General features: G+C 39.6%; 1 protein-coding gene and 1 pseudogene across 1 annotated transcript; both read left to right on the top strand.

Moving 5' to 3' along the window:
- Window positions 1–3,186: 3,186 nt before the first annotated feature.
- On the top strand, window positions 3,187–6,584 carry LSM5 (LSM5 homolog, U6 small nuclear RNA and mRNA degradation associated). The gene is made up of 5 exons (XM_060632850.3): window positions 3,187–3,320; window positions 4,466–4,561; window positions 4,851–4,878; window positions 5,853–5,925; window positions 6,327–6,584. The coding sequence occupies exons 1-5, from the start codon at window positions 3,275–3,277 to the stop codon at window positions 6,357–6,359; spliced, it is 276 nt and encodes a 91-aa protein (XP_060488833.1). The 5' UTR covers window positions 3,187–3,274; the 3' UTR covers window positions 6,360–6,584.
- A 7,907-nt stretch (window positions 6,585–14,491) lies between these two features.
- LOC132674855 (ribose-phosphate pyrophosphokinase 2 pseudogene) lies at window positions 14,492–15,809 on the top strand (annotated as a pseudogene).
- Window positions 15,810–27,226: the final 11,417 nt, after the last annotated feature.

Below are 27,226 nucleotides of genomic sequence, written 5' to 3'. Positions count from 1 at the left end.
CCCCACATCAGGTTCTGTGTTGATAGCTCCGAGCCTGGAGCCTGCTTTGGATTCTGTATCTCCCTCTCTCTTTGCCCCTCCCCTGCTTGCACTCTGTCTCTCTCCCCAACAAAACAAAACAAAAACAAAAACATTAAAAAAATTTAGAATAACTTTTACATTGTGTGTGGGGTTTTGTTGTTTTTTTTTTTTTTTTAAGAATGAGAGAGCAGTAGCTCACACAAACAGGGGAGGGGCAGAAGGAGAGGGAGTGAGAGAATCTTAAGCAGGTTCCACTTCCATCACAGAGCCAGATGTGGGGCTTGTTCTCACAACCATGAGATCATGACCTTAAGATCATGTCCTGAGCTGAAATCAAGAGTTGAATGCTTAACCAACTGAGCCAGCCAGGGGCCCTTTATATTGGTTTTTGAATAAGTTGTATTAATATAGAATGAATTCACTAACAAGATACTGTTTTTAAGGACAAATATCTATTGAGAAAAAAAACCAGAAATTTCTCTTATTTTAAAATTTTGGAAGAATAGTATCAAGATTGTGAGTAATTTGAGATAACAATACTTTCTGAACATTATTCTGAAAGGAAACTTTTGTTTGTATTTTTATGATAACATTTATCTAGAGGAGAAAAATTAGAAAAGTTTTTCTGAACATATAGTAAGTTGAAGAGCCTCTTTTGGTTATATATATTTTATGATGAATTATAGATTCTATTTTATGTTAGCTCTGTAAGTAAGGGCTAAGGGGAGAAAAACCCTGGAGACACAGAGCTATGACATGTTTTTAAGTTCATTAAAAATGAACTCTCCATCTGGAATTGGACTGTTGTTTCTTTTTGCCTCTTGCCTCAAGAGAGAACATGATAAAATAAAACCACTCTAAAGCAATCCCCATTAACTCTACTGTGTAAATGAACCATATTTCCTTTTTCAGAGTATAAAGAGACTTTATTCTTTATCAATAGTATTGAAGATTGCTAATGGAAACTTAAAGTATTGACTTTCTCAAAGCATATTTTTCCTGAATTGTAAACTTTATCACATAGGGACAATGTCTTGAATTTGGTCCCTATTCTCATTATGATATCGTGAAAACAAAACAAGGATAGAAATAGAAAAGAAAACCTGGGAAGGAACAGGATGTCACAAACAAATTTGGCATTCCTTTGTCTTTAGAATCCTATGAAGGTTAAGGAGGATATTGATGGGGATGAATAAATGGAATCAATTTAAAGAACATTCATTAGACCCTACAGTGTACCTGGAACTGTGGTAGGCACAGTGCATCAAAAGAAATTTAAAAAGAAATTTAAGGGGCACCTGGGTGGTTTGTCCGTTAAGTGTTGAACTCTAGATTTCAGCTCAGGTCATGATCTCATGGTTTGTGGGATCGAGCCCCAAGTGCGGCTGTGCTGACAGCATAGAGCCTGCTTGAGATTCTCTATCCCTCTTCCTCTGCCCCCCCCCCCCCCCCCATTGTCTATGTCTGGTTATAAAAACAAGATATATGTGAAGCCAGCCAGCAATGCTAGCGTTTGTAGCACTCACTCTAAGCCACCCATCATGTTAATAAGTATTAGGAAATAAAGATAAGCAATAATAGCTCACATTTAATGAATAAGCACTGTGTCCTCAGCTGGTCACTTCTCATCGATCATTTCATTTAATCTTCACAACAATCCTAAAGTAGATACTATCATCCTCATTTTTTTCCAGTGGGTAAATTGACACTTATGTTAAATAACTTGCTGAAGGTCAAATTAACTAGAAGGAATTGTGGTAGGGAAAGGATTTGAACCAAAGTCATGTAATTTCAGAACCAATGAGTTAAAAATATATATACATTTTTTGCATTTTATTTATTTGAGAGACAGAGAGAGCAGAACCCTAGGCTGAACCCTAGGAAGCTTTGAACTGAAGGACCCATCTGCTTCTGAACCCTTCTTGTTGATATTTGCCTTAAACCATACCAAGGATCTCTAGTTCTCTAGGATTTGCTTTATATATTTTTTATATTATATTGCTATAATTTAATTTGTATTAAATTTCTTGTGTCTTGTACATAATGTTTGTTAGTTATCTTCCTCCCCCATTCATCCTTAAGCTCCTACAAGGGAAGACCTTGTAATTCTGTTTTGTAAATTTTATACTCAGCGAAATGCCAACTAGTGTGTAACTAATGCACACTATTAATGATGGGTGCATCACAACTATCTGTTGTATGAATGAGTGATGTTCTTTCTGCTCTCTCCTGTTTAGACTCCTTGGCTTTAAGTTCCTGGGACACAAACAAAACAGACTTAAGGCAGAGAATTTGTCTGCTTTCTATTCTTTTCAAAACAAGTGCAGGGGTGCCTGGGTGGCTTAGGAGGTTAAGTGTCTGACTTAGGTTCAGGTCATGATCTCACCATTAGCGGATTCGAGCCCTGCATCCCGCTCTGTGCTGAATGCTTGCTCAGAGCCTGGAGCCTGCTTTAGACTCTTTGTCTCCTTCTCTCTTTGCCCCTCCTCCGCTTGCGCTCTCTCAAAAATAAATAAATGTAAAAAAAATTTTTTTTTCAAAACAAGTTAAAAAGCATTAAGGTTTTCTAGGTGTGATGGCCTTAACAAAGAGTGACATCTGGTGGTTGCTTGTTAGACAAAACAGTAAGTATCTGTTGAAAGTGAATACAAAGTCTAAAATAAATTAGACTCCTATAAATTAAATAAAGTAGCAGAAAGAAAAAGAAAACGTATTTTAAATTTCCACCCTAGAAAAGTTAAAAATAAATGCTGGTTGTGGGTTTTCAATTCACTGGACTTTTAAAAGCGGTTGATTCTTTAGAAAACAGTTTTTACAAAAATTGTAACACAGTGAATTGGTGGCGGGAAAAACGAATTGATTTGGTCCGACAAAAGATCCTGACTTGAGAGGAGATGCAACTTTATAGGATAAAATAAGACGACTCAAAGGTTTTCCTAATTTGCAAAACCTTTCAGGTTCAGGAAGAATTTATTCACAAGGCAGTACCTTTAAAGTCTGTCGGAAACTGCCTGGGGAATGCAGATATCTGCTGAGGCCGCACCACGTCCCTTGGACAGAAATACTTCCCGAGATTTCAGGACCGCGGAAAGAACTGACTGGGCTCGACTCGCGTGGACTGGCTGGATCGCATGTTCGGCCTCAGATTGGTAGAGCCTGGCCGGACTGCGCGGGTTGGGGGTGAGAGCGGAAGCGCGCTCTTTCAAACTCGCCGTCCTAACGTCGATGCACGCAGGCCACTTCCGGCGTAGCCATGGCGGCGAACGCTACTACTAACCCGTCGCAGCTGCTTCCTCTAGGTAATCGTTGTCCTGTATGGAGGGGGACTCGGAGAGCTCAATCTAAGCATTGGGAGCCGAGGGTCTGCAGCCGAAGTAGCCCTTAGCCAAGTGTTAGGGAATTGTGTCGGAACAACTGATTTACTTTTCCGGGGCTGGTTTCTAAGCTCCCAAGTCTCTGCTTTCCCCAACAGCTCATGCCTTTTAAGCGTGGTAGGAGTTTTTGAGGCGGGAATTTGTGATTCCCCAACGAAACCGTCACCCAAAAAGGTCCACAGTTAGTGAATGTGTCCTCGGCCTTCTTTGTTGTGGGCTCGCCTCTACAGTCATGGGTAGCCTACCCACTCCTCAACTTGGTATTTAGGCTCCGGATTAGACCCTGCAGTTAGTCTGGCTAGTTCTTGAGAGAAGCACTGGCGTCTGGAATGAGCCTAAAAGGGAGATCTGGAAACTAGTTTTGTCACTGAGCCTGTGTGCACTAGACGCAATGGCACTATTCGGGCACTATTCGGCAAATTTAAATCACATCCATTGGTTTCAAATAGCACATAGCACTGGAAGAGATAGAACACTGGACAAGTAAATAAACATCATGCCAAGTAATGCTAAGTCAGCTAAACTCAACTGCGTTCAGAGCACAGAAATAATGACAGGAAGAAATCTCTGGTAAAGACGGTTGTGCTTCTCTCTTCCAGTATTTTGTAGCTAAAGGGTTCATTTGAGTTATCCGAGGTGGCCATGATTTAAAAGTTTTCATTTCTTCTTTCGACAGACTCTCTTTGAATACTTAGTATATGTCAGGCATTGCCCATTGGGGAAATAGACATGCGAAAACGGGGTTTAGACTCTGAGGGGGAGGAGGTTCATAGGTTAATCAAACAACCTACAATAACATAAAACCACGACTGTGATAAATTTCAACAAAGGAGAGGTAAGTAGTGAATACAGAAAAATTTTCTGTTGATTATGCAACAGAGCTATGTAGTATAAGATGTACAATTTTTGAATGAATACTTTTCCCGGTTTATTTTTCACCGCATGCAAGGAACAAGTGCCAGTAGACAGTTAAATATTTGTTGAAGTAATGGTGAAATAATATTTTTTTTCTCTACCCCCTCTTTTTTTCTTTCTTCTTTCTTTCTTTTCTTTTTTTTTTTTAAATAAAGAACTTGTGGACAAATGTATAGGATCAAGAATTCACATTGTGATGAAGAGTGATAAAGAGATTGTTGGCACACTTTTGGGATTTGATGACTTTGTCAGTATCCTTTTAAAAGGTGGTGGTGGTGTGGGTTTTTCTTCAGTATTTAAGAACAGAAGTAAGAATATCAACAGTCAATTCTTACTGATTATTATAATAAAAATTTATTCTCAGGGAACTTGTGATAGTGTTTTAAGAGGTGCATATACTGAAAGAAGGTAAAGTTCCTACCACTGACATGTATTTTGCATTTGAGCTATTGTGTTAAACATTGTAACTAAAACTGAATAAAGGCAGAAGCCAGAGTAAATTCAACCTGGTATATTTATTTTCTTAACACCGAATTCCAGATATGGTACTGGAGGATGTCACTGAGTTGTGAGTAGTGTTAAAAATTAAAGAATTGGGGGAAATCTTTCTTTAAAGTAATTTTAGTATTAATGAGTTTAAAATGATTTGTGGGAAAACATTGCCTGTTAGAAATACCTTGAAGGTAGAAATTTTATCTACTGATAAAATTGGATGCTAGTAAAATTGGAACACAGTTATAACCATAATGTAATTATTAATGAATTGTTAGGAAGTTAATGGAGACAGAGCTTTAAAGTAAAAAATATTCGGGGCGCCTGGGTGGCTCAGTCAGTTAAGCGGCTGACTTCGGCTCAGGTCATGATCTCATGGTCCGTGAGTTCGAGCCCCGCGTCGGGCTCTGTGCTGACAGCTCAGAGCCTGGAGCCTGTTTCAGATTCTGTGTCTCCCTCTCTCTGACCCTCCCCCGTTCATGCTCTGTCTCTCTCTGTCTCAAAAATAAATAAACGTTAAAAAAAAAAAAATAAATAAAAAAATAAAAAATAAATAAAGTAAAAAATATTCAAAACTGCCAGGAATCTTTGGGCTCAAGCAAATCAAGGTACTGGTAATAAGAGCATTTAACTATGTATAGCATAAAACGTAAATGCTTGTTCCATTATATTAGTTACAAAGATCATGACTAGTAACTGCTTTCAAAATTGAATTGATTAAAGATTTGTTTAACAGATAGGGATTAGTGGTAAGTAATAGTAAAAAAAGTGAGGCTAGTAAATATTTCATTTCATATTTGATCTCTTTGGCAAGTTTCAGCTTTTATGAAGGTCAGTCCCAGTGAGTGTGGATCTTAAGCCAGTCAGTTCACTGTGTTGCCTTTGGGGAAGAATGTACATTATTCAGTCAATAACCATTGCCTCTTAAAACTACTTATGTAATTGCTTGACCTCACATTCATTTATATACAGGAAAAACCTTTTTAGGGGTCAAAATGTTGGCTTTGATTATCATTGTTTATCCTGACTCTATTTTATCTCTTCATTTAGTGAAATCACACCAGAAGGAAGAAGGATCACTAAATTAGATCAGATTTTGTTAAATGGAAATAATATAACAATGGTAAGACACAGTAAAGCTGTTTTATTTAGATGTTAGCGCATTTTTGTGGGGCAAGGATTACAGATTACCTTGCTTGGTGAGATGTTCATGTCTCGGTGGCGCTTAAGTTGGGAAGGAGATGCTCTCGTGATCAAGGCTCTAAAGCTGAGCTGCTGGAGATGACTTTAGGCTTAAAAGTTAGTTTGCTTGGGCTATTTAATCTTTTAGTTTGCCAAGAATCATTGTTTAGACTCTGAGTATTAATTGATGATGTTGGGAACTGTAAACAGAAGTGATGACCCGGAGAAAATGGGAATGTGAGGGAGGTGCAGAGAGGCGCAAGTGGCTTGGATTGATGAGGAAGGGTTTTTAGATGGTGCAGGTGGTGGTGTTATTAATAAACTCTTTTTCCTTCTATGCAGCTGGTTCCTGGAGGAGAAGGACCTGAAGTATGAATGGATTTCCTTGACTTAACTCTGTTTAGTTTTATAATGACAACAAAATAGAATTTTTTTTTTAACCTTTTAATGTTTGGATTCTGTAAATCTAAGTTTCCCGTTGAAGGGAAATGTTTTGAAGATGCATTGTAAATGCCCATTTTTGTAAGTTAATCATTATTATCTTGGAAAAAGAAGAACAGTTTGTTCTTTGAAGACGAAAATAAAAATGTTTTTGGTTAATTGTCATTTTATTTTTTGTACTGCAATAGCCAGTGTAACAAGTATTGTAGTTATTTTGTCACTTGCTTTCCTGTCATTTTATGTCCATTTTCTTACTCAGGTACGTGACCATTTGATTCTCAAAAATTGTTCCGAACAAAATGACACACTTTGATTTTGAACAGTTGTGTTTGAAAAACCTGAAATGATTACTTACAGAATTCCATTTAAACTCTTGATGCTTTGAAATGATTTTTCTATCGAACTTAAGTTCCATTAACTCCTGTTAAAAACAAGCAAACTGGGGCAGGCACCTGGGTGGCTCAGTCGTTTAAGGGTCTGACTCTTGATTTCAGCTCAAGTCATGATCTCATAGTTCCTGAGTCTGAGCCCTGCGTCGGGCTCTGCTCTGATAGGGTGGAGCCTGTTTGGGATTCTCTCTCTTGCTCCCTCTCTCTGCCCCTCATGCATGCGCTCACTCTCAAAAAAACACAAAACAACCCCCCACACCCCCCCAAAACAAGCAAACTTCTAGTTATAAAACAAATAAGTTACGGAGGTGGAAAGTAACAGCATAGGGAATATTGTCAATAATATTATAATAATATGATGACAGATGGTGTAGTCACTTATAGTGGTGAGCATAGTGTAATGTTTAGAATTGTTGAACCATTATGTTGTACACCTGAAACTAGTATAACTATTGTATATCAACTATACTTCAATAATAAAAAACAAAATATACAGGTAACATATGCACATTGTAGAAATGGAGATAAGGAAAAAGGAAAATATTCATTACACTTTGCTGTATACCTTCTTAGACTTTCTCAGTACACTCTCATACACATTATTTTTACAAAAACGTGCTCATCCTGAATACACCATTCTGTAGCCCCATTTAAGACTTCTTTAAAAAATTTAAGTGGTGCACATCTTTCCATGTCATTTCAGTAACATTAATGTTTGCACTGTATTTCATTAAATGATTTACCATAATTTAGCTGATTTTTATTATTGCCCATAGTAGTCTATATATATTTTTCTTTTCTATTTTTTAAAAAAAATGTCAGTGTTTGTTTTTGAGAGAGAGACAGAGAGTGAGTGAGGGAGGGGCAGAGAGAGAAGGAGACACAGCAGGCTCCAGGCTCTAAGCCATCAGCACAGAGCCCGAAGCAGAGCTCAAAATCATGAGCTGTGAGATCATGACCCAAGCCGAAGTCGGAGGCCCAACTGACTGAGCCACCCAGGTGCCCCTACATTTTTATTTTTCTTAGAAGAAATTCATAATGTGAGGTCAAAGGTTATAGTGTTGCCAACAAAAAGTTTGTACCATCCTACACTTTGCCAGCAGTTTTTCATGGTATTTTTTTCCGTAGTACTCTACGTACTTACCAATGTTGGCTATGCTCTACTATCTCGCTTTGCCACTGTGATGGGCAAAACCTAGTATGTTTAAAGTTTTCATTATTAATTTTGAACTCCTTTGTGTTTTGTGAATTACTTCTGAGGCTTTTGCCATTGAGATGCTTGTCTTTTTCTTACTAATTTGTAAGAATTGTTAAAGAGTTTACTCTTAGTCATGTATTTTGCAGGTAATTTCCCCGGTTTATAATTTGTCTATTTTTGGTACTTTTTTTTTTGGCGTAAATGTATTTTTATGTAGTCATGTGTTGATCTAATCCTTTATGATTTTTATCATCGGTACACATGGATTAGAAAGACCCTCTTTGCTATGATTAGATACAGTTTTGTTATTTTTGTTTCATTTAAATCTTGCATCCATCTTCAATTTTAGTGTTTCCACAACAAAAAAGGATCCACCTTTCTTTTTTTTTCTTAAAAAATTTCTTTTTAACATTTTATTTTTAAGTAATCCTTACACCCAAAGCGGGGCTCGAACTCACAACCCCGAGATCAAGAGTTGCATGCTCCACTGACTGAACCAGGCAGGTGCCCCTCTTTATTTTTCAATTCAAATTTATTTTCGAAAACAAAGCACTGCTTTGTGCCTCCCCCACCCTCACCCGGTATAAATACTCCTACTGTGGCTGATTTCAAGCTGCCAAGGGTTTAACCACAAGCTTGCAAACTTGATTTAGCAGTTGGTTCTCAGGAGCTGCTAGGAGTCTGTTGCCCCACCTCGCCACTTCTGACCCTTGTTGGGGAATGCTTTTCTCCTGTTATTTTTTCTCTTTGGAGTGGGGTCAAATGTAATAGTGCCCCCTTTTCACCCTTTTATTCACTATCCTATGAGAAATGGGTGGTCATACTCCACTCTTCATTTTTTTTCCCCCTGAGAATTAGCCTTCAAGGAGCACATGTTCTTAGTTCCAACATGCTAGGGGTTTTAGAGAAGCCTGACCTCACTTAGAGAGGCATACAATTACTTAGTCGGCAAGGTAGATGAGTCTATTTCTGGGGTTCAGTAACAGGAAGTTCACTAGCCTACGGGTAAATGATACCTCTTAATCTAGTCTTAACAGTAATAAAGATGATGGTAGGCCTCCCATCTGCTGCTGTTTTTGTCTTAATGCTGCAATTCGTTTAGAATGGGTACTACCCTAAATAAGGGTCTCGACATTTTTGGGTAACTCTTAGTTGTAGGGGCTGTCCTGTGTATTGTAGGATCTTTAGCAGCATCCCTGGCTCTATTCACTAGATCCCAGTAGCATCCTTCCTCTTCTTCCCTTTCCCCAGTTGTGACAAAAATGGCTCCAGATGGTGCCAGTTGTCATCTGAGAGCAAAATAATCATCCATAGTTAAGAACCACTGTTCTACAATAGAGATACTATTTATTGGGCCCTTTAAAATTCCCTCATGTTTGATGCATGGGTGAGGAGCACTGTGTCTAGACAATAAAATTGGGGAAGAAAATACTGTGAGTATTCCAGTAGAGTAGAATGGTTGGTTTGAAGCTGAAATGTTCTCGTGTTAGGTGTTGGCCATATAGGATTTTCACTTTGGCAGGTTGCTGGTGAGTGGCTGTTTTTACACAGGTGTTGTTTCCTCTCTGGAGACAGGGCTGCACGTGCTGGGCCCTAAAGTGATGGTGAGGCCTCAGCAAAAATGAGGGCAGCAAAGGCAGAAGCTATGCTGGCGTTGGTGACTTGTGTAAGTTTTTCTCAAATTTTGGTTTGAAAACTGCTATCAGAATCACTTGGAGAGCCAGTAAAGAACACAGAGGTCCAGGCTTATTGAAGTGGGATAGGGCCTTGGGCCTGTGTAGTTTTATGGAGTTCCCGAATTCCCCAGCTAATTCTAATCCTCATCAAAGCTTGAGACCCACAGCCTTAGTGTCGTAGACTCTAAAGTTCTCTCTTGTCTAGCAAGAGAGCGAAATGCAAGATGAAAAGCAAGAGATGGCTAATGTCTGGGAACAGAAAGAGCCCTGAATAAGGGTCCTTGCCCCATTTTTATTAGGATCAGAAGGCTTACAAACATGGCGATGGACGTGCACAAAGAGACAATGAATCTGTGAACATTAACTTGTGAACGTGAGGGAAAGGGGGTCTTGAAGATATTTGGGGTTAGGGGTTTGGGTTAATACAAAACAAAATCCAGGCACCGGGCAGTTGGGAGGAAGGTTGTTTACAGCAGATATGAGGCAGCACCTCTGTTTATCTTAGCTAGCCTAGGGGATGAGACAGATGGGGAAATGACCTCAGGGTGAATAAGGCACCTTTTCTTTGGTTAACCATCTCTGCTCTGGGCTGCTTTGCCTCCAGCACAGCGGTACAAAGTCCAATTCACCAATTTACCTAACCTGGCCCTATTCTGTGAAAACAGCTTTTCTGCTACAGTACTAAATTGGGGGTGCTTCCACCCTGGACATCTAATCTTGTTTATTTCATACACCTATGTATTGGGTACCTTTGCGCCTGTTCCTATTTTAGGTCTTTGCCTCTCTCTATGCTGGGGGCTCTGCACCCCTTCACTATTTTGGGGTGCCTTTGCACCGCCTATCCTTAGGGTGCCAATCTGGTTTACCCAAACTCAGGTGTGAGCATTTCATGAATTTGTATTTCTTTATGCCTTGTCAACCCATTGGTGTAAACCTGGGGGGTTCCTAAGCTTATCCCCACACCTTAGAGTGTAGATTGGTGCAGATACAGCTTTTAAAGCAGGTGTGACTAAAGCAAGGATCTGATGATAGAGAATCTGTATATGTTAGTGGTTGTGTTAGTGGAGAGAACAGTTTTTGCTGCATTTAAACTGCAAGGCAGCTAAGTTCCCTGTGTGCTATGGAGTACTGGTGGAGTTCTAGTTTACATTGTTAGTGCCAAGCCTTGGTAGGCAATGATTCGTCTGCTGCCTCAAATGTTGGACTTTGGACCAAGGAGGAATTTATCCATAGGTTTGGGGGTCACTTCCCATCCAGGTGGTCTCAATTTCATTCTTGAGCGTTGATTTGTTGATTACACAAGTTCTAATCATATCTTTAGATTTCAGGGCACAAAACTGCAGCTTCACCCACAGAGGTGTGGTAGATTTCTATCAGTTAAAAAAAAGGGGGGCCCTTATTGTAAAGGAAATATGAGATCTTCTAGGATTGAATGTGAGAAGAATGTTAGTGAAATTATTGTAAGTCAAAAGAGGGATGCCTATGCAGGGGGCTTTTTATTTTTCAAATTGTATTTTGTAAAATATACATTGTAAATATACACTTTACAAAACTGTATTTTGTAAAATAAAACCGTATTTTATAAAATATATATATTCAGACTCACTGAAGAAAAGTTGCAGGAATCAGAAACACTCAGACCTGACTCAACTTTCATCAGTTGCCGTAACAGTGTTCATGGCAAAAGGATCTAGGCCTGGATCATGTGCTGTATTCAGTTGTCACGTTCTCCAATCTCCTTCAATTTAACAGTTCTTCAGTCTTTCCTTAACTTTTATGACTCCGACATTTCTGAAGGTTGCAGACTAGCCATTGTAAAAGATTCCTCAAATTGGATTTGTTTGTTGTCTCCTCATGAGTAAGCTCAGAGTGTGCATTTCTGACGTGTGTCACAGGAGGAATGCTATCCTTCCGAGTGCATCTCATTGCACATTACATCGACTAGTTCCATTTCTAATGTTTTTAATCTTGAGCTTTGATATTTGCCAGCTTTTTCCGTTGTAAAGTTACATTTTCCTCCGTTTTTACTAAATATTTTATGTGGTGACTATCCAAGACCTGTTGCAAATATCCTGTTCATCCTTCCACTTTAACCCACAAGTTTTTGTATTCCTCAATGTTTCTTACTGAAATTAATTAACTAGTAATTGATTACTACTTAATAAGTAAGTCCTGTGTTAGACTAGCAGTCAGACTAATGGGAATAAGACAGAGGAAACTACTTGAAGGTGGTTGTTTCCAAGTATCAAAAACAGAATAAGGGCTAAATATTGAAACATTTTGACAGATTTAATTTACTTTTTTTTTTTTTAAATCTTTATTTATTTTTGAGAGAGAGAGAGACAGAGTGCGAGTGGAGGAGGAACAGAGAGAGGGAGACACAGAATCCAAAGCAGGCTCCAGGCTCTGAGCTGTCAGCACAGAGCCCGACGCAGGGCTCAAACTCATAGACCATGAGATCATGATCTGAGCCGAAGTCAGATGCTTAACCTACTGAGACACCCAGGCGCCCCAGATTTAATCTACTTTATCCAAGGTTGACCCTGACTGAATCTTTGGTTGTTGACAATCTCATTCTTAAATTTAGAAGTAACCATGAATGACACCAACTGGCCACCAGAGTGCATTGTGGAACAGGCAGTTTGTTGCTAAAGTCCAGGCTTTTGTGTTTTTCCCAAATCCAGCTTCAAAGTGAGGTTTCTGGGCTTCCACTCTGCTGTACTTACTGTTGAATCACACCACAAGGGTAGGTAAAGGGTTGAATTGTTATTATTTTACACTGATTTTTGACAAAGAGGAATCTGTTTTCATTCACATTTTCTACTTGAGGTGCCCTTTTTTTACTGTAAAAAACTTAAGTATAATGTAGATAAAAACAAGGGCTCCAGAATCAGATTTACCTGGACTCTAATCCCAATCAATCCTTTATTGTGTGAATTTAGGTGGCTACTTACTGTCTTTGGCCTCAATTCGCTCATTTGTAATTTGGGAAGAATAACCACCTCTTAGAATTGTAAAAATTAACGAAGATAATATATGTAAAGCATCCAGTATAGTTTCAATCATATAGTAAGTGCTCAATAAATGGCAGTAGTTATCACTACTATTTAAAGAGACTCTGGATCAACTTATTTTTTTATCATTTTTCCATCACAGCAATTCCATTTCAACAATTTAAGCTACCTGCCACTTAGTCCATAACATTTCCTCTGAGAATTGAGCTCTTAGTTATCTTTGAATTTTTTATCACAAAGCACCATGCTTGGGCAAAGGGACTCGAAAGATATTTGTTGAATTAAGTGGTGACAACAGAGTAGGAAGCTTTTTTATTTTTAGGATGAGACTGAGAAAGTGGCCTTTATTAATCAGAAAATGGCTGAACTTACAAAGCAATTAGTTTTAAGTTTGGAATGAAAGAAGCAGGGAGATTTCAAATTTTGTTCATAGTTATCATTAATTCATTAATAAAGCTAACATTTGTCGAGCACTTACTTTGTGTCTGCCTTTCGGAAGCTCCCTGCTTGGCCAGAAAGATAGGAGGGATCTCCTAAGTGTGATACAGTGTGATGAATACATTAGCTTTTGGAACATGTGGACAGGGGAGGGGGTGGGAGTGGGAAGCAAGGAAGCCATTTTGTCTCCTAATTGCTGCTCCTTGAGCCATGGGCCACATTAATACTTCCTCATGGCAACCCTATTATTTGTCATTAGTTATAGTCAGCCTCACCATCAACATCTCAAGAGGGTAGTAAGAAATGGGAAGGACCTTATTTTTGCCTCTACTGAATTGCCTGGAGAGCATCTCTTGGTGATTGCTGCTGGAAGTGTGACATTTAATTAGTGGAGAAAATTGAGTCAGGCAAGAGGCAACCTGTGCCAGCAAAGGGGTGAGAAAAGGACGGGGAAGAAGTGATATGCTCAGTGGGACGGTTTGGCCCAGGTTTTCTTCTAGATCCAGATTGGGTGCTCCCATTACTACAGGTGGAGATTGCAGAATCTTAAGGGATTTTCCATAGCTATGGGGACCACAAATGAGCCCCTATGGACAGCTAGAGGTGGAATGGAAAGAGGGGACTGTAGGTGCACAAAGGGAAGGGGAGAGTGATCACCTCCATTAGGAGGGGGTCAGGAAAGGCTTTCCAGAAAAGGTAATCATTGAGCTGAGTTTCAGTGGTTGTTTGCCCAGGAAGGGGAAAAGCATTCCAGGTAGTGGGGACAGACTATGCCAGGGCGCTGAAGTTTTCTAAAATGCCACCAAGGTGTTGTGCATAGTGTTTTAAAAGTTGCATGATGGACCTGTGAAAATACTGCCACACACACGTCACCCAGATTCTTTCCACTTAATAGGTGCTGAATTTCTGGGAACTGTCCCCCTAGAGGGAGGTCATGTAGCTTTCTGTCCTGTGGCCTGTTCCACAGCAGTTCCTCCTCATATAAACTCAAAGCAGCAAAAATAGCCTGATATGTAAAGGGCTTTGTGTTCAGTGGATGTGTATTAAAGAGTGGTTTATGTAGTTCAGGGGTCAGGTACAATTTCAGTATTAGTAAAAGATGTTTTGCTGGGCAATCAGGTTTATTTCACGCTAAGCTCTGGGAGAACTGGAGCTTTCTGAAGTTTTCAGGAATTATTTAAGCGGGGTCTCTTGATCTAGGGGAAATGTTTTTCCTGAGAGGTGAAGAGACTCTGGTTTCTCTTTATGTGTTAGGAGGAAAAGGCAGGAGGTTTTGGAGTTAAGCACACTTGGTTTGCTTGTTGGCATTGTCACTTTCTAGCCATTCGAGATGGAGTAAGTTACTTGTCTCTCCAGGTCTCAGTTTTCATATGTATATGTGTATGTGTATGGATATGTATACATATATAGAATTGGGAGGATATTATGTATGTCATAGGGCTGTTTTGAGCATCACCCTGAGTCTTTGTATGTATAGAATCTGGCCTATAGTGGGTATTTAACACATGTTAGGTCTTGTCCTTTCCTGAACTACTGCTGGGGGCTAGCCCAATGCACACTACGGGGAAACCACTCCCCACCCCATCACTGTTTCAATCCAGATAAAATCTAGTTAAAATAGACACCAAGAACATCTGAGAGAGGAGATTGTGGTTGAGTTGTGGAAGTTGAGGGGTCGGCCTGTAGAGTGGGTTCTGGGAACTGTAAAAGATGCTGTCAGTGCTCCCCGCAATAGCCCCTTGGACCACCATGGAGGTCACTTTTAACTTGGGTGGTCGGCTTCTGCGTCACATCAATTACCTACTCAAGCACATGATTCTGTTTGAAGGCTTTCTCTGGCCTCATGCACATGCTATGCCTGGAAGTTACTGCTCCCAAGAGTGACTCTTGACTAACGGGGACAGGAGCTGATGGATAAAAATTCCAGCTCTCTTGCTTCTAGGTAGGGGTAATTCTCAGGTGTGTTCTACTCAGTCTCCTGGAGGGATCTCAATGGGGTGGAGCCCTAGCTGTCATAGCAGCATTAACACATCCCTTCACATACTTCTCTGCTCCCCCACTTGCTTCCTGGGATGACCTCCAGAAGTACTATGTTCCCAAATAATTCTGTGCTTCCAGTAGCTGGGGCAGATCACATCACTACCGTGGGCCTACATGCTGCTCATCCAGGACTTCTTTGCCATCCCTGTGAGTGACTCACATGGGGAAACAAGAGAATATTGCCGACCAGAGGATGTGTGTTGTCATTTCTCCCAAAGCAGGAGGCTGCATCATTCATGGACAGACTGAATGTGGTGTTGGCCTTGGCACACAGAGAGAGAAGGAGAGCCATGGAGGTGGGTAGCATGATTCGGATTGGTGCTTAATTAAAGATCAAGTAGCCATCCTTGTGGACAACACATGCTATATACTGCAGTCAAGCCACTCTATCAAAGCCACTAAAGTTTATGCCATCTTTACTCACGGGATCTTCTCTGGGCCAGCTACTTCCAGAATTAATAATGCTGCCTCTGTAGCTATCAACATCACAGAGACCATTCTACAAGAGGACAAAACAAAACATTGCTCTAAGATGCAAGTTACGGGTGTTTCAATGATTTTGGCTGAGGCAATCAGAAGGGCAGACAATGGTGCGTGTCTCCTGCTTGTTTAGCCATGACCCTTCATATCTCCACGATATTATGATTTCATACTTGATATCTTGAATTAATTTTTTTTCACTTCAGAATTCAGTAAAATATAGAATGATGACTATTAAAGCATCAGATCTCTGTTTTAAGCCTTGGAACGGATCTTTGTGGTTTTAGGAAACAGTGGCTAGGGATACAGGAATGCTCTGGTTTTTAATTGAACTTGAATGAGAAATGTCAGTGTCAGAGCGCCTGAGTGGCTCAGTTGGTTAAACATCCAACTCTTGATTTCAGCCCAGGTCATGATCTCACAGTCGTGAGATTGAGCCCCACATTGGGCTAAGCACTGATTGAGCGGAGCCTGCTTGGGACTCTTTCTCTCTCTCTGTCTCTCTCTGCCCATCCCTTGTGTGCATGCTCTCTCTCACAAAATAAAAAAATAAACATTAAAACAACAAAAAAAGAAGTGTTGGTGCCATTTTGTCTTATTGTGACGGGGAACTTTTACCTTTGTTCTTACGATAGTCTTAGGCCACAATCATATAATTGCACAATTTTCTTATACAATATAATCCCCTTGAGAAAATTCATATTTTACATACTTCTGAGGTTGTCAAAGATAGCTTCCTATGAAAGCACTTTGTGTACTAGTTTACATGTAATAATAATATTATGAACATTCAAGTAAAGCCCAAATTAGCTCTCTCCTTTCAAGTGTACATTAGAAAATCATGAAATACCCCGAATGTTAACTTTCAGGGTTCAAATAAGCCAGTTAGCTATTTTGCTTAATTTAAACCGAATTTCATTTAGCTAAAAATGCAAGTGAATCATTTATTTTCTCATAGGAGTTAAACAAATCAGGCAATGTAGTCATAAATAAATGCAGTTTTATGAATTACCTCTAATCCAACCGGGACATCACCGCAATTTTTAAAACTACCACTTCTAAAAACACGTGGTAAGTACCCACACTTACTTCAACTTCTAAGTCTTAAAATACCAAAGTTCTGTCCAGCAATAGAGCTACTCTCTTCAAACTTATCAAATTGATGAGCAATTTCTGACTGCCTTAGTGGGTTGCAAATTGAAGCTGGAAGCTGTCCAGTATTTCTTAGTTTTTTGAGGTGTGCTCTAATATATGTATCATTTTTTCCTCAATCGTTTTACGTTGTGGATTTTCCTCAAAATAAAGACTACCTTAAATCCATTAACACTTATTCAGTCTGATCTTTTATTTTGGTTTTTGATATAAGAAGTAGATAAATTTGTTATGAGTGCTTCTAAAGGCATATTTAAACACTATCCCCTTTCTGTATTTATTTCATTCATATTAAATACCTATTTGCTTTTTGTATTCTGAAGCAGCAAGTCTGTTAAGCAAATGATTATTTTAACTGCAGATTTTGTCTGAAAGATATAGGTAAGAGAAAGTGAAGAAAAAGTATTAATAAGTAAACCTTAATTGTTCCATTGGGATAATGTTCAAAAATTGTCAAAAGAGAGGATGGAGAAAATCTCACTGAGGATTATGTGACCCACAGGCTGATAATATACAACAGTTCCCTAAGTGAGATGCTCTACTGCCACAGAGAAAAGTTGAACTTTAGATAAATATTGGCTGGAATATGCAACCTGAATAATTCAGATCAAAAAGAAAGGTGGGGATTTGCCTGACTAGACAAAGCCTGGGAACCTCCCTTCTGCTCTAATTTAATAAGGGAGACAGTATATCCTCTGATCTAAGTTCTGAATTAAAAATCCAAGCTAGTTAGCAAGGAGATTTGAATACCCTTTGCAGTTTTATTTATTTATTTATTTATTTATTTATTTATTTATTTTCAATGTTTATTTATTTTTGAGAGACAGAGAAACAGAGTGCAAGTGGAGGGAGGGGCGGAGAGAGAAGGAGACACAGAATCCGAAGCAGGCTCCAGGCTCTGAGCTTTCATCACAGAGCCTGACACGGGGCTCGAAGTCATGAACCGTGAGATCATGACCCTAGCTGAAGTTGAATGCTCAACCAACTGAGCCAACCAGGCGCCCCACCATTTGCAGTTTTAAAAATTTTTTTTTTCAACGTTTATTTATTTTTGGGACAGAGAGAGACAGAGCATGAACGGGGGAGGGACAGAGAAAGAGGGAGACACAGAATCGGAAACAGGCTCCAGGCTCTGAGCCATCAGCCCAGAGCCCGACGCGGGGCTCGAACTCACGGACCGTGAGATCGTGACCTGGCTGAAGTCGGACGCTCAACCGACTACGCCACCCAGGCGCCCCACCATTTGCAGTTTTAAACTCTGATATAGTAAGAGGTCAAAATTAAAGCTAGCAAGCAGCGTTTAGTTGTTATTGAAGACAAGGTGTGGAGCTTTCAAGTGAGAACTTTATTTAAATCTGACAAGCATTACAATGTAACAATGTATATTTGGAAATAATGGGTTTAGCATGATGAAAGGACCATGTTTTGAAGCCGTGTAGTATTTATTATTTTTGAGAAATACATGAATTCTGCATTTGAATATCTTTCCTTGGAGAAATGGAAATGTAGTTTTTGACCTGTTTATGAAGACATCTGACATGCCAATACAGACATGTTTTTTTTTTTTAATATAATTTATTGTCAAGGAGGAGTCAAGATGGCAGAACAGCATGGAAGTTTTTTGTGTGTCTCGTGTCCATGAAATACAGCCAGACCAACACTAAACCATCCTGCACACCGAGAAAACTGATCTGAAGATTCACACAACAATCTACACAACCTGAACCACAGAATTCAGCACGTACAAGGCGCAGAGAGGTAAACTGAGGGAGAGGGAAGCCGCGGAGGGCAGGGAGCCAATTTTGTGTGTGGAGAGAGGACGGAGATGGGGGTGGGGGGGGGACACAGGAAAAGCACGCCCCCAAAAAGCAGCTGGAGAGAAAGTGGAAAAGTGGAAACGGCCGCAGGGACTGAACTAAAAAGGGAGAAAGGAGAAAGGAGAGGGTTTAACTTCCATTAAGACTGTAAACAGGGGAGGGCAGAGTCTGAAATGCTGCAGCTCCATACCTGGCTGGCGGTGCTCTGGTGGGAAGGGTGAATCCCCAGGAGCAGAGTGGGGTCCGGGGTTCTTCAGGCCACATGGGGAGAGGCAGTTCCCCTGCTGGGAGGACACCTGGTAGCGACTGTGTGGGTCCCCCAAAGGCAAGACTCCAGTGGACCCGGGAGAACAGCCACATTCGCTGGTGCCGGAACAAGGTCGTTGTGGGTGAAGCCTGATGCCAGATGTGCATTGTGATTTTCCATAATCCCTGAAACGCTGCTGCTACACTGTCTCACGAACTTTTTCTGGGGCAGGCTGGCACCTGGCCACAGTCTCTGGACATTGGCAACAGCATGGACCTGCAAACGTTCCTGGGTGCGGCCGGCACACAGCCATTGCTTGGTGAGACCCTCTGCAGAGGGGCGGAAAGGGTCAAAACCATAGTCCCTCAGAAGTAAGGGGTCGGGAAAAACAGCCACATTGGAGACAAAACTCAGGAGGGAGGTGCTGCCTGGGGCTTTGTCACGGACTGTGTAAAAGGGGGGAGCAGATGAAGCCAGAGACAAAGGACGGGTGCGTGATTGTGGATCAGTGAGAACAGAGTTCCCATACTAGAGACTGGGTTGCTGGGTGACGCCATTTTCACCGCTCACGCACATGCGTATACGCACCTACAAGCATCACAACAAGCCGCCCCAGTAAGCTAAGCAGCGCCGTCTAGTGGAGAACAGAGCTGTTACACTAAGCCCCACCCAAGTGGGCCAACCTCACTTTTCAGGACCCCAAGTCTCTTCTGCCTCCTTTGTTTATGGACTATATAATGCTTCATAGTCTGATTTCTAGGGGAAAATGAAGTAATTTCAGTCATATTTCAGTCTGTTCGCTGGTCCATCTTTTCAATTTTCTTTCTTTCTTTTTTCTTTTTTCCTTTTCATTTATTTTCTTTTTTCTTGAATATGGAAAGAGAAAAAATTCATTTTTATTTTCAATTTTTATTAAAAATATTTTTCTTTAATTTTTTTCTACTATATTTTTTACTTTTGTGTAATTTTTTTCAAATTTTATTTTACTTCCATCATTTCATTTTAGTCTACTTCAGTGTATTCATTTTTTCAAATTTTCAAACGATTTATTTCTCATTATTTCTTTTTTCTTTCCTCTTTTTTTTTCCTAATCTATCAAGCCCCTTTCAACACCCAGACCAAAACACACCTAGGATCTAGCATAATTTATTCGATTTTGTGTGTGTGTGTTTGTTTTTAATTGTTTAATTTTAATGTTTTTTAAATTTTAATATTTTTAAATTTTAATTTTTTTAATTTTAATTTTTTACCTCATTAATTCTGTTTCTCCCTTCAAAATGGTGAAATGAAGGAATTCACCCCAAAAGAAAGAGCAGGAAGAAACAATAGCCAGGGACTTAACCAACACAGATACAAGCAAGATGTATGAACCAGAATTTAGAATCATGATGATAAGAATACTAGATGGAGTTGGAAATAGATTAGAATCCCTTTCTGTAGGGATAAAAGAAGTAAAAGCTAGTCAGGATGAAATAAAAAATGCTATAACTGAGCTGCAATCTCAAATGGAGGCCATGGCGGCAAGGATGGATGAGGCAGAACAGAGAATCAGTGATATAGAGGAAAAACTTATGGAGAATACTGAAGCAGGAAAAAAAAGAGGGAGATTAAGGCAAAAGAGCACGATTTAAGAATTAGAGAAATCAGTGACTCATTAAAAAGGAACATCAGAATCATAGAGGTCCCAGAAGAGGAAGAGAGAGAAATAGGGGTAGAAGGTTTATGTGAGCAAATCATAGCAGAAAACTTTCCTAACCTGGGGAAAGACACAGACATCAAAATCCAGGAAGCAGAGAGGACTCCCATTAGAGTCAACAAAAACCGACCATCAACAAGGCATATCATAGTCAAATTCACAAAATACTCAGGCAAGGAGAGAATCATGAAAGCAGCAAGGGAAAAAAAGTCCTTAACCTACAAGGGAAGACAGATCAGGGTTGCAGCAGACCTATCCACAGAAACCTGGCAGGCCAGAAAGGAGTGGCAGGATACATTCAATATGCTGAATCAGAAAAATATGCAGCCAAGAATTCTTTACACAGCAAGGCTGTCATTCAAAATAGAAGGAGAGATAAAAAGTTTTCCAGACAAACAAAAATGAAAGGAGTTTGTGACCACTAGACCAGCCCTGCAAGAAATTTTAAGGGGAACTCTCTGAGGGGAGAAAAGATGAAAAAAACAACAACAAATAAATAAAGACCCAAGGCAACAATAAAGACTAGAAATGACCAGAGAACACCAGCAGAAACTCCAACTCTACAAGCAACATAATGGCAATAAATTTATATCTTTCAGTACTCACTCTGTACGTCAATGGACTAAATGCTCCAATCAAAAGACATAGGGTAACTGAATGGATAAGAAAACAAGATCCATCTATATGCTGTTTACAAGAGACCCACTTTAGACCTAAAGACACCTTCAGATTGAAAGTAAGAGGATGGAGAACCATCTATCATGCTAATGGTCAACAAAAGAAAGCTGGAGTAACCATACTTATATCAGACGATCTAGACTCTAAAATAAAGACTGTATCCAGAGATGAAGAAGGACATTATATCATAATTAAGGGGTCTATCCACCAAGAAGACCTAACAATTGTAAACATTTATGCACTAAATGTGAAAGCACCCAAATATATAAATCAATCACAAACATAAAGAAACTCATTGATAGTAATACCATAATAGTAGGAGATTTCAACAATCTGTGCCCAGTCACAGCAATGGACAGATCATCTAATTAAAAAATCAACAAGGAAACAATGGCTTCGAATGACACACTGGACCAGATGGACTTAACAGATATATTCAGAACATTTCATCCTAAAGCAGCAGAATATACATTCTTCTTCAGTGCACATGGAATGTTCTGAGGAATAGACCACATGCTAGAATACAAATCAGCCCTCAACAAGTACAAAAAGATCGAGATCATACCGTGCATATTTTCAGACCACAACACTCTGAAACTCAAAATCAACCACAAGAAAAAATTTGGAAAGGTAACAAATACTTGGAGACTAAAGAACATCCTACTAAAGAATGAATGGTCTAACTAACAAGTTAAAGAGGAAATTAAAAAGTTCATGGAAGCCAATGAAAATGATAACACCACAACCTAAAACCTCTGGGATGCAGGAAAGGCGGTCATAAGAGGAAAGTATATAGCAATCCAGGCCTTCCTAAAGAAGGAAGAAAGATCTCAGATGCACAACCTAACCTTACACCTTAAAGAGCTGGAAAAAGAACAGCAAATTAAACCCAAAACCAGCAGAAGACAGGAAATAATAAAGATTAGAGCAGAAATTAATGCTATCGAAACCAAAAAACAGTAGAAGAGATCAATGAAACCAGAAGCTGGTTCTTTGAAAGAATTAACAAAATTGATAAACCACTAGCCAGTTTGATCAAAAAGGAAAGGACCCAAATAAATAAAATCAAGAATGAAAGAGGAGAGATCACAACCAACACAGCAGAAATAAAAACAATAAGAAGAGAACATTATGAGCAATTATATGCCAATAAAATGGGCAATCTGGAAGAAATGGACAAATTCCTAGACACATATACATGACCAAAACTGAAACAGGAAGAAACAGAAAATTTGAACAGACCCATAACTAGTAAAGAATCAAATTAGCAATCAAAAATCTCCCCCCAGACAAGAGTCCAGGGCCAGATGGTTTTCCAGGGGAATTCTACCAAACATTTAAGGAAGTGGTAACACCTATTCTCTTGAAGCTGTTCCAAAAAATAGAAATGGAAGGAAAACTTCGAAACTCTTTCTATGAAGCCAGCATTACCTTGATTCCAAAACCAGACAGAGACCCCACTAAAAAGGAGAACTACAGACCAATTTCCCTGATGAACATGGATGCAAAAATCCTCCACAAGATATTAGTCAACAGGATCCAACAATATATTAAAAAAATTATTCACCACGACCAAGTGGGATTTATACTTGGGACACAGGGCTGGTTCAATATCCGTAAAACAATCAATGTGATTCATCACATCAATAAAAGAAAGGACAAGAACCGTATGATCCTCTCAGTAGATGCAGAGAAAGCATTTGACAAAATACAACATCCTTTCTTGGTAAAAACCCTCAAGAAAGTAGGGGTAGAAGGATCATACCTTAAGATCATAAAAGCCATATATGAAAGACCCAATGCTAATATCATCCTCAATGGGGAAAAACTGAGAGCTTTCCCCCTAAGGTCAGGAACAAGACAGGGATGTCCACTCTCACCACCGTTATTCAACACATTATTGGAAGTCTTTGCCTCTGCAATCAGACAACACAAAGAAATAAAAGACATCCAAATCGGCCAGGAGGAGGTCAAACTTTCACTCTTCGTAGCTGACATGATACTCTATATGGAAAACCCAAAAGATTCCACCAAAAAAACTGCTAGAACTGATTCATGAATTCAGCAAAGTTGCAGGATATAAAATCAATGCACAGAAATCGGTTGCATTCCTATGCACCAGCAATGAATCGACAGAAAGAGAAATCAAGGAATCGATCCCATTTACAGTTGCACCAAAACCCATAAAATACCTAGGAATAAATCTAACCAAAGAGGTGAAAAATCTATACACTGAAAACTATAGAAAGCTGATGAAAGAAATTGAAGAAGACACAAAGAAATGGTAAAAGATTCCATGCTCGTGCATAGGAAGAACAAATATTGTTAAAATGTCGATACTACCCAAAGCAATCTACTTATTCAACGCGATCCCTATCAAAGGAACACCAGCATTCTTTACAGAGCTAGAACAAATAATCCTACAATTTGTATGGAACCAGAAAAGACCCCGAATAGCCAAAGCAATCTTGAAAAAGAAAACCAAAGCAGGAGGCATCACAATCCCAGACTTCAAGCTATACTACAAAGCTGTAATCATGAAGACAGTATGGTACTGGCACAAGAACAGACACTCAGATCAGTGGAATAGAATAGAGAACCCAGAATTGGACCCACAAACATATGGCCAACTCATCTTTGACAAAGAAGGAAAGAATATCCAATGGAATAAAGACAGTCTCTTCAGCAAGTGGTGCTGGGAAAACTGGACAGCGACATGCAGAAGAATGAACCTGGACCACTTTCTTACACCATACACAAAAATAAACTCAAAATGGATGAAAGACCTCAATGTAAGACAGGAAGCCATCAAATCCTCGAGAAGAAAGCAGGTAAAAACCTCTTTGATCTTGGCCGCAGTAACTTCTTACTCAACACGTCTCCAGAGGCAAGGGAAACAAAAGCAAAAATGAACTATTGGGTCCTCATCAAAATAAAAACTTCTGTACAGTGAAGGAAACAATCAGCAAAATAAAAGGCAACCGGCAGAATGGGAGAAGATGTTTGCAAATGACATATCAGATAAAGTGTTAGTATCCAAAATCTATAAAGAACTTATCCAACTCAACACCCAAAAAACAAATCCAGTGAAGAAATGGGCAAAAGACATGAATAGACACTTCTCCAAAGAAGACATCCAGATGGCCAAGCGACACATGAAAAAATGCTCAACATCACTCATCCTCAGGGAAATACAAATCAAAACCACAATGAGATACCACCTCACCCCTGTCAGAATGGCTAACATTAACAACTCAGGAAACAACAGATGTTGGTGAGGATGTGGAGAAAGAGGATCTCTTTTGCATTGCTGGTGGGAATGCAAGCTGGTGCAGGCACTCTGGAAAACAGTATGGAGGTTCCTCAAAAAATTGAAAATAGAACTACCCTACGACCCAGCAATTGCACTACTAGGTATTGATCCAAGGGATACAGGGATGCTGTTTTGAAGGGGCACATGCACCCCAATGTTTATAGCAGCACTATCAACAATAGCCAAAGCATGAAAAGAGCCCAAATGTCCATCGATGGATGAATGGATAAAGAAGTGGTATATACATACAATGAAGTATTACTCAGCAATAAAAAAGAATGAAATCTTGTCATTTGCAACTACATGGATAGAACTGGAGGGTACTATGCTAAGCAAAATTAGTCAGAGAAAGACAAATATCATATGACTTCACTCATACGAGGACTTTAAGACACAGAAAAGATGAACATAAGGGAAGGGAAGCAAAAATAATATAAAAGCAGGGAGGGGGACAAAACATAAGAGACTCTTAAATATGGAGATCAGACAGAGGACTACTGGAGGGGTTGTGAGAGGGGGGATGGGCTAAATGGGTGAGGGGAATTAAGGAATCTACTCCTGAAATCATCGTTGCACTATATGCTAACTAACTTGGATGTAAATTTAAAAAAAATTGTCAAATTGACTTACATACAACACCCAGTGCTTATCCCAACAAGTGCCCTCTCAATGCCCATCACTCATTTTCCCCTCTCCCCCACGCCCCTATCCACCCTCAGTTTGTTCGCAATACAGACATGTTGACATGGCTAAAACCAGTTGATTTAGAGATAAACATTTGACTTTGAGATATTTGGAGTCTAAGAATATACTGAACTAGTTTTACAATAATGATCCTCAGAAAGGAAACATGAGTTAGAAGTTTGCACTGTCTATCCCTGGCTTGAGAATGTATTGTTCTACCATTACTTAACATCACTTCTGTATTTTAAAGTATTTTATATACATTTGTGACTTAATTGGTATGAATTTGGCCATATTCAGGGGCCAAATTTTAAGATTTTCAGATTGCTACCCAACCAAGTTGATAAAGATCCTCTGTAATCAGTTGATCCCAGGCCTTCCCCAGCTCTTGCTCCCCATTGGTCCTAAAGACCAACCACATTTTCTGATCATGTCTAACTCTGTTGAATCAGGAGAGGCTCAGCCTCTATGTCGTCAAATAAAGGAGTCAGGGAAATAAGAACATGCAAAAGTCATTGAATCCCAAACTTAAATTATATAAAAACATTTACAGACATTCATATTAGACCATACTGTATGATGGCAATATCCAGGAATAGTGACACTCTGGTGTCTGTATGGAACACGATGTTTCTCAATACTGTGCTAAACATTTTCTTTAAAAAAAATTTTTTTTAAATGTTTATTTATTTTTGAGACAGAGAGAGACAGAGCATGAACGGGGGAGGGTTAGAGAGAGGGAGACACAGGCTCCAGGCTCTGAGCTGTCAGCACAGAGCCCGACGCGGGGCTCGAACTCACGTACCGCGAGATCATGACCTGAGCAGAAGTCGGCCGCTTAACCAACTGAGCCACCCAGGCGCCCCTATGCTAAACATTTTCAATAAAATCATGCAGTGAACTAAAAATGAGAAAAAAGAACATCCCTTTGTCCTTAAGAATATCTTGTTCCTTCTTGCTGAAGGTTTCATGGAAGTTGTTCCAGTCAAGCGTTCTTCATGAGCTGAAGGAGTGAAGAGGCATATCAAACACATTCTGGGATCCACATAGAAATATGTACAAGAATGTACATTACTCATTACTCATCATAGCAGCATTACTCATCATAATCAAAAGGTGAAAACAACCCAGGTGTCCACCAACAGCTGAATGGGTAGACAAATTGTGGTATATACACACAACGGAATACTATTCAGCCATAAAAAGGAATGGAGTTGTGATACATGCTACAACATGGATAAACCTTGAAAACATTACACTAGGTGAAAGCAGCCAGGCACAAAAGGTCACGTATGATTCCTTTCATATGATGCATCCAGAATGTGCAAATCCACTGAGCCAGAAAGCAGATTAGTGGTACCAGGGGATGTGGGTAAGGGCGAGTGAAGAATGACTTCTTAAATGGGTGCAAAGTGTTTTAATGGGGTGATGAGCGAGTTTTGAAACCACAGAGAGCTCATGGTTGCACAAAACTGTGTGGAAATACTGAATACAACTGATTGTCCACTTTAAAATAGCTAAATCTGGGAGTCTCCGTCAGTAAGCATCTAGCTGCTGAAAGCGCAGAGCCTCCTTGGGATTCTCTCTCTCTCCCTCTCTCTCTCTGCTCCTCCCCTGATCTCTTCTCTCTTTCAAAATAAATAAATTTTAAAAAATAGATAAAAAAATAAAATAGCTAATTGTATGTTATGTGATTTACCTCAATAAAAAAAAAATTAAAAAAACAAAACAAAACAAACACGGCTGGGAAGGTTTTCGAAAAACCTGAGCCTTGACCTTTCCCAGCCCACATTTGCCTCCTAGGGAGCATATTGACATGAAAGCTCACATTGTAAGGGATGTGAGGTGACTACCTAGCTAAGGGTGACTCATCACCATTTATTAAGCAACCTGGAGGCTTGAGAGCAGTGCATTTTGGGCAATTTGATGATTTCTTTAGGCAGTCTTAATGTTGGGCTCCGTGGGTAGCAAGAAATAGC

This window comes from Panthera onca, chromosome A2 (genome assembly GCF_046562875.1).
Source record: "Panthera onca isolate mPanOnc1 chromosome A2, mPanOnc1 haplotype 2, whole genome shotgun sequence".
Taxonomy (NCBI): Eukaryota; Metazoa; Chordata; class Mammalia; order Carnivora; family Felidae; genus Panthera; species Panthera onca.
Note: the sequence above shows the minus strand (reverse complement) of the source record. Positions and strands in the feature narration are given on the sequence as shown.

Excerpts from the sequence above, each read along its gene's own strand:
- LSM5 (XM_060632850.3), top strand. The coding sequence starts at position 3,275 with ATGGCGGCGAACGCTACTACTAACCCGTCGCAGCTGCTTCCTCTAG. Across the intron at positions 3,321-4,465 it reads GTCGCAGCTGCTTCCTCTAG|AACTTGTGGACAAATGTATA; the intron begins GTAATCGTTGTC and ends TTTTAAATAAAG. Across the intron at positions 5,926-6,326 it reads ATGGAAATAATATAACAATG|CTGGTTCCTGGAGGAGAAGG; the intron begins GTAAGACACAGT and ends CCTTCTATGCAG.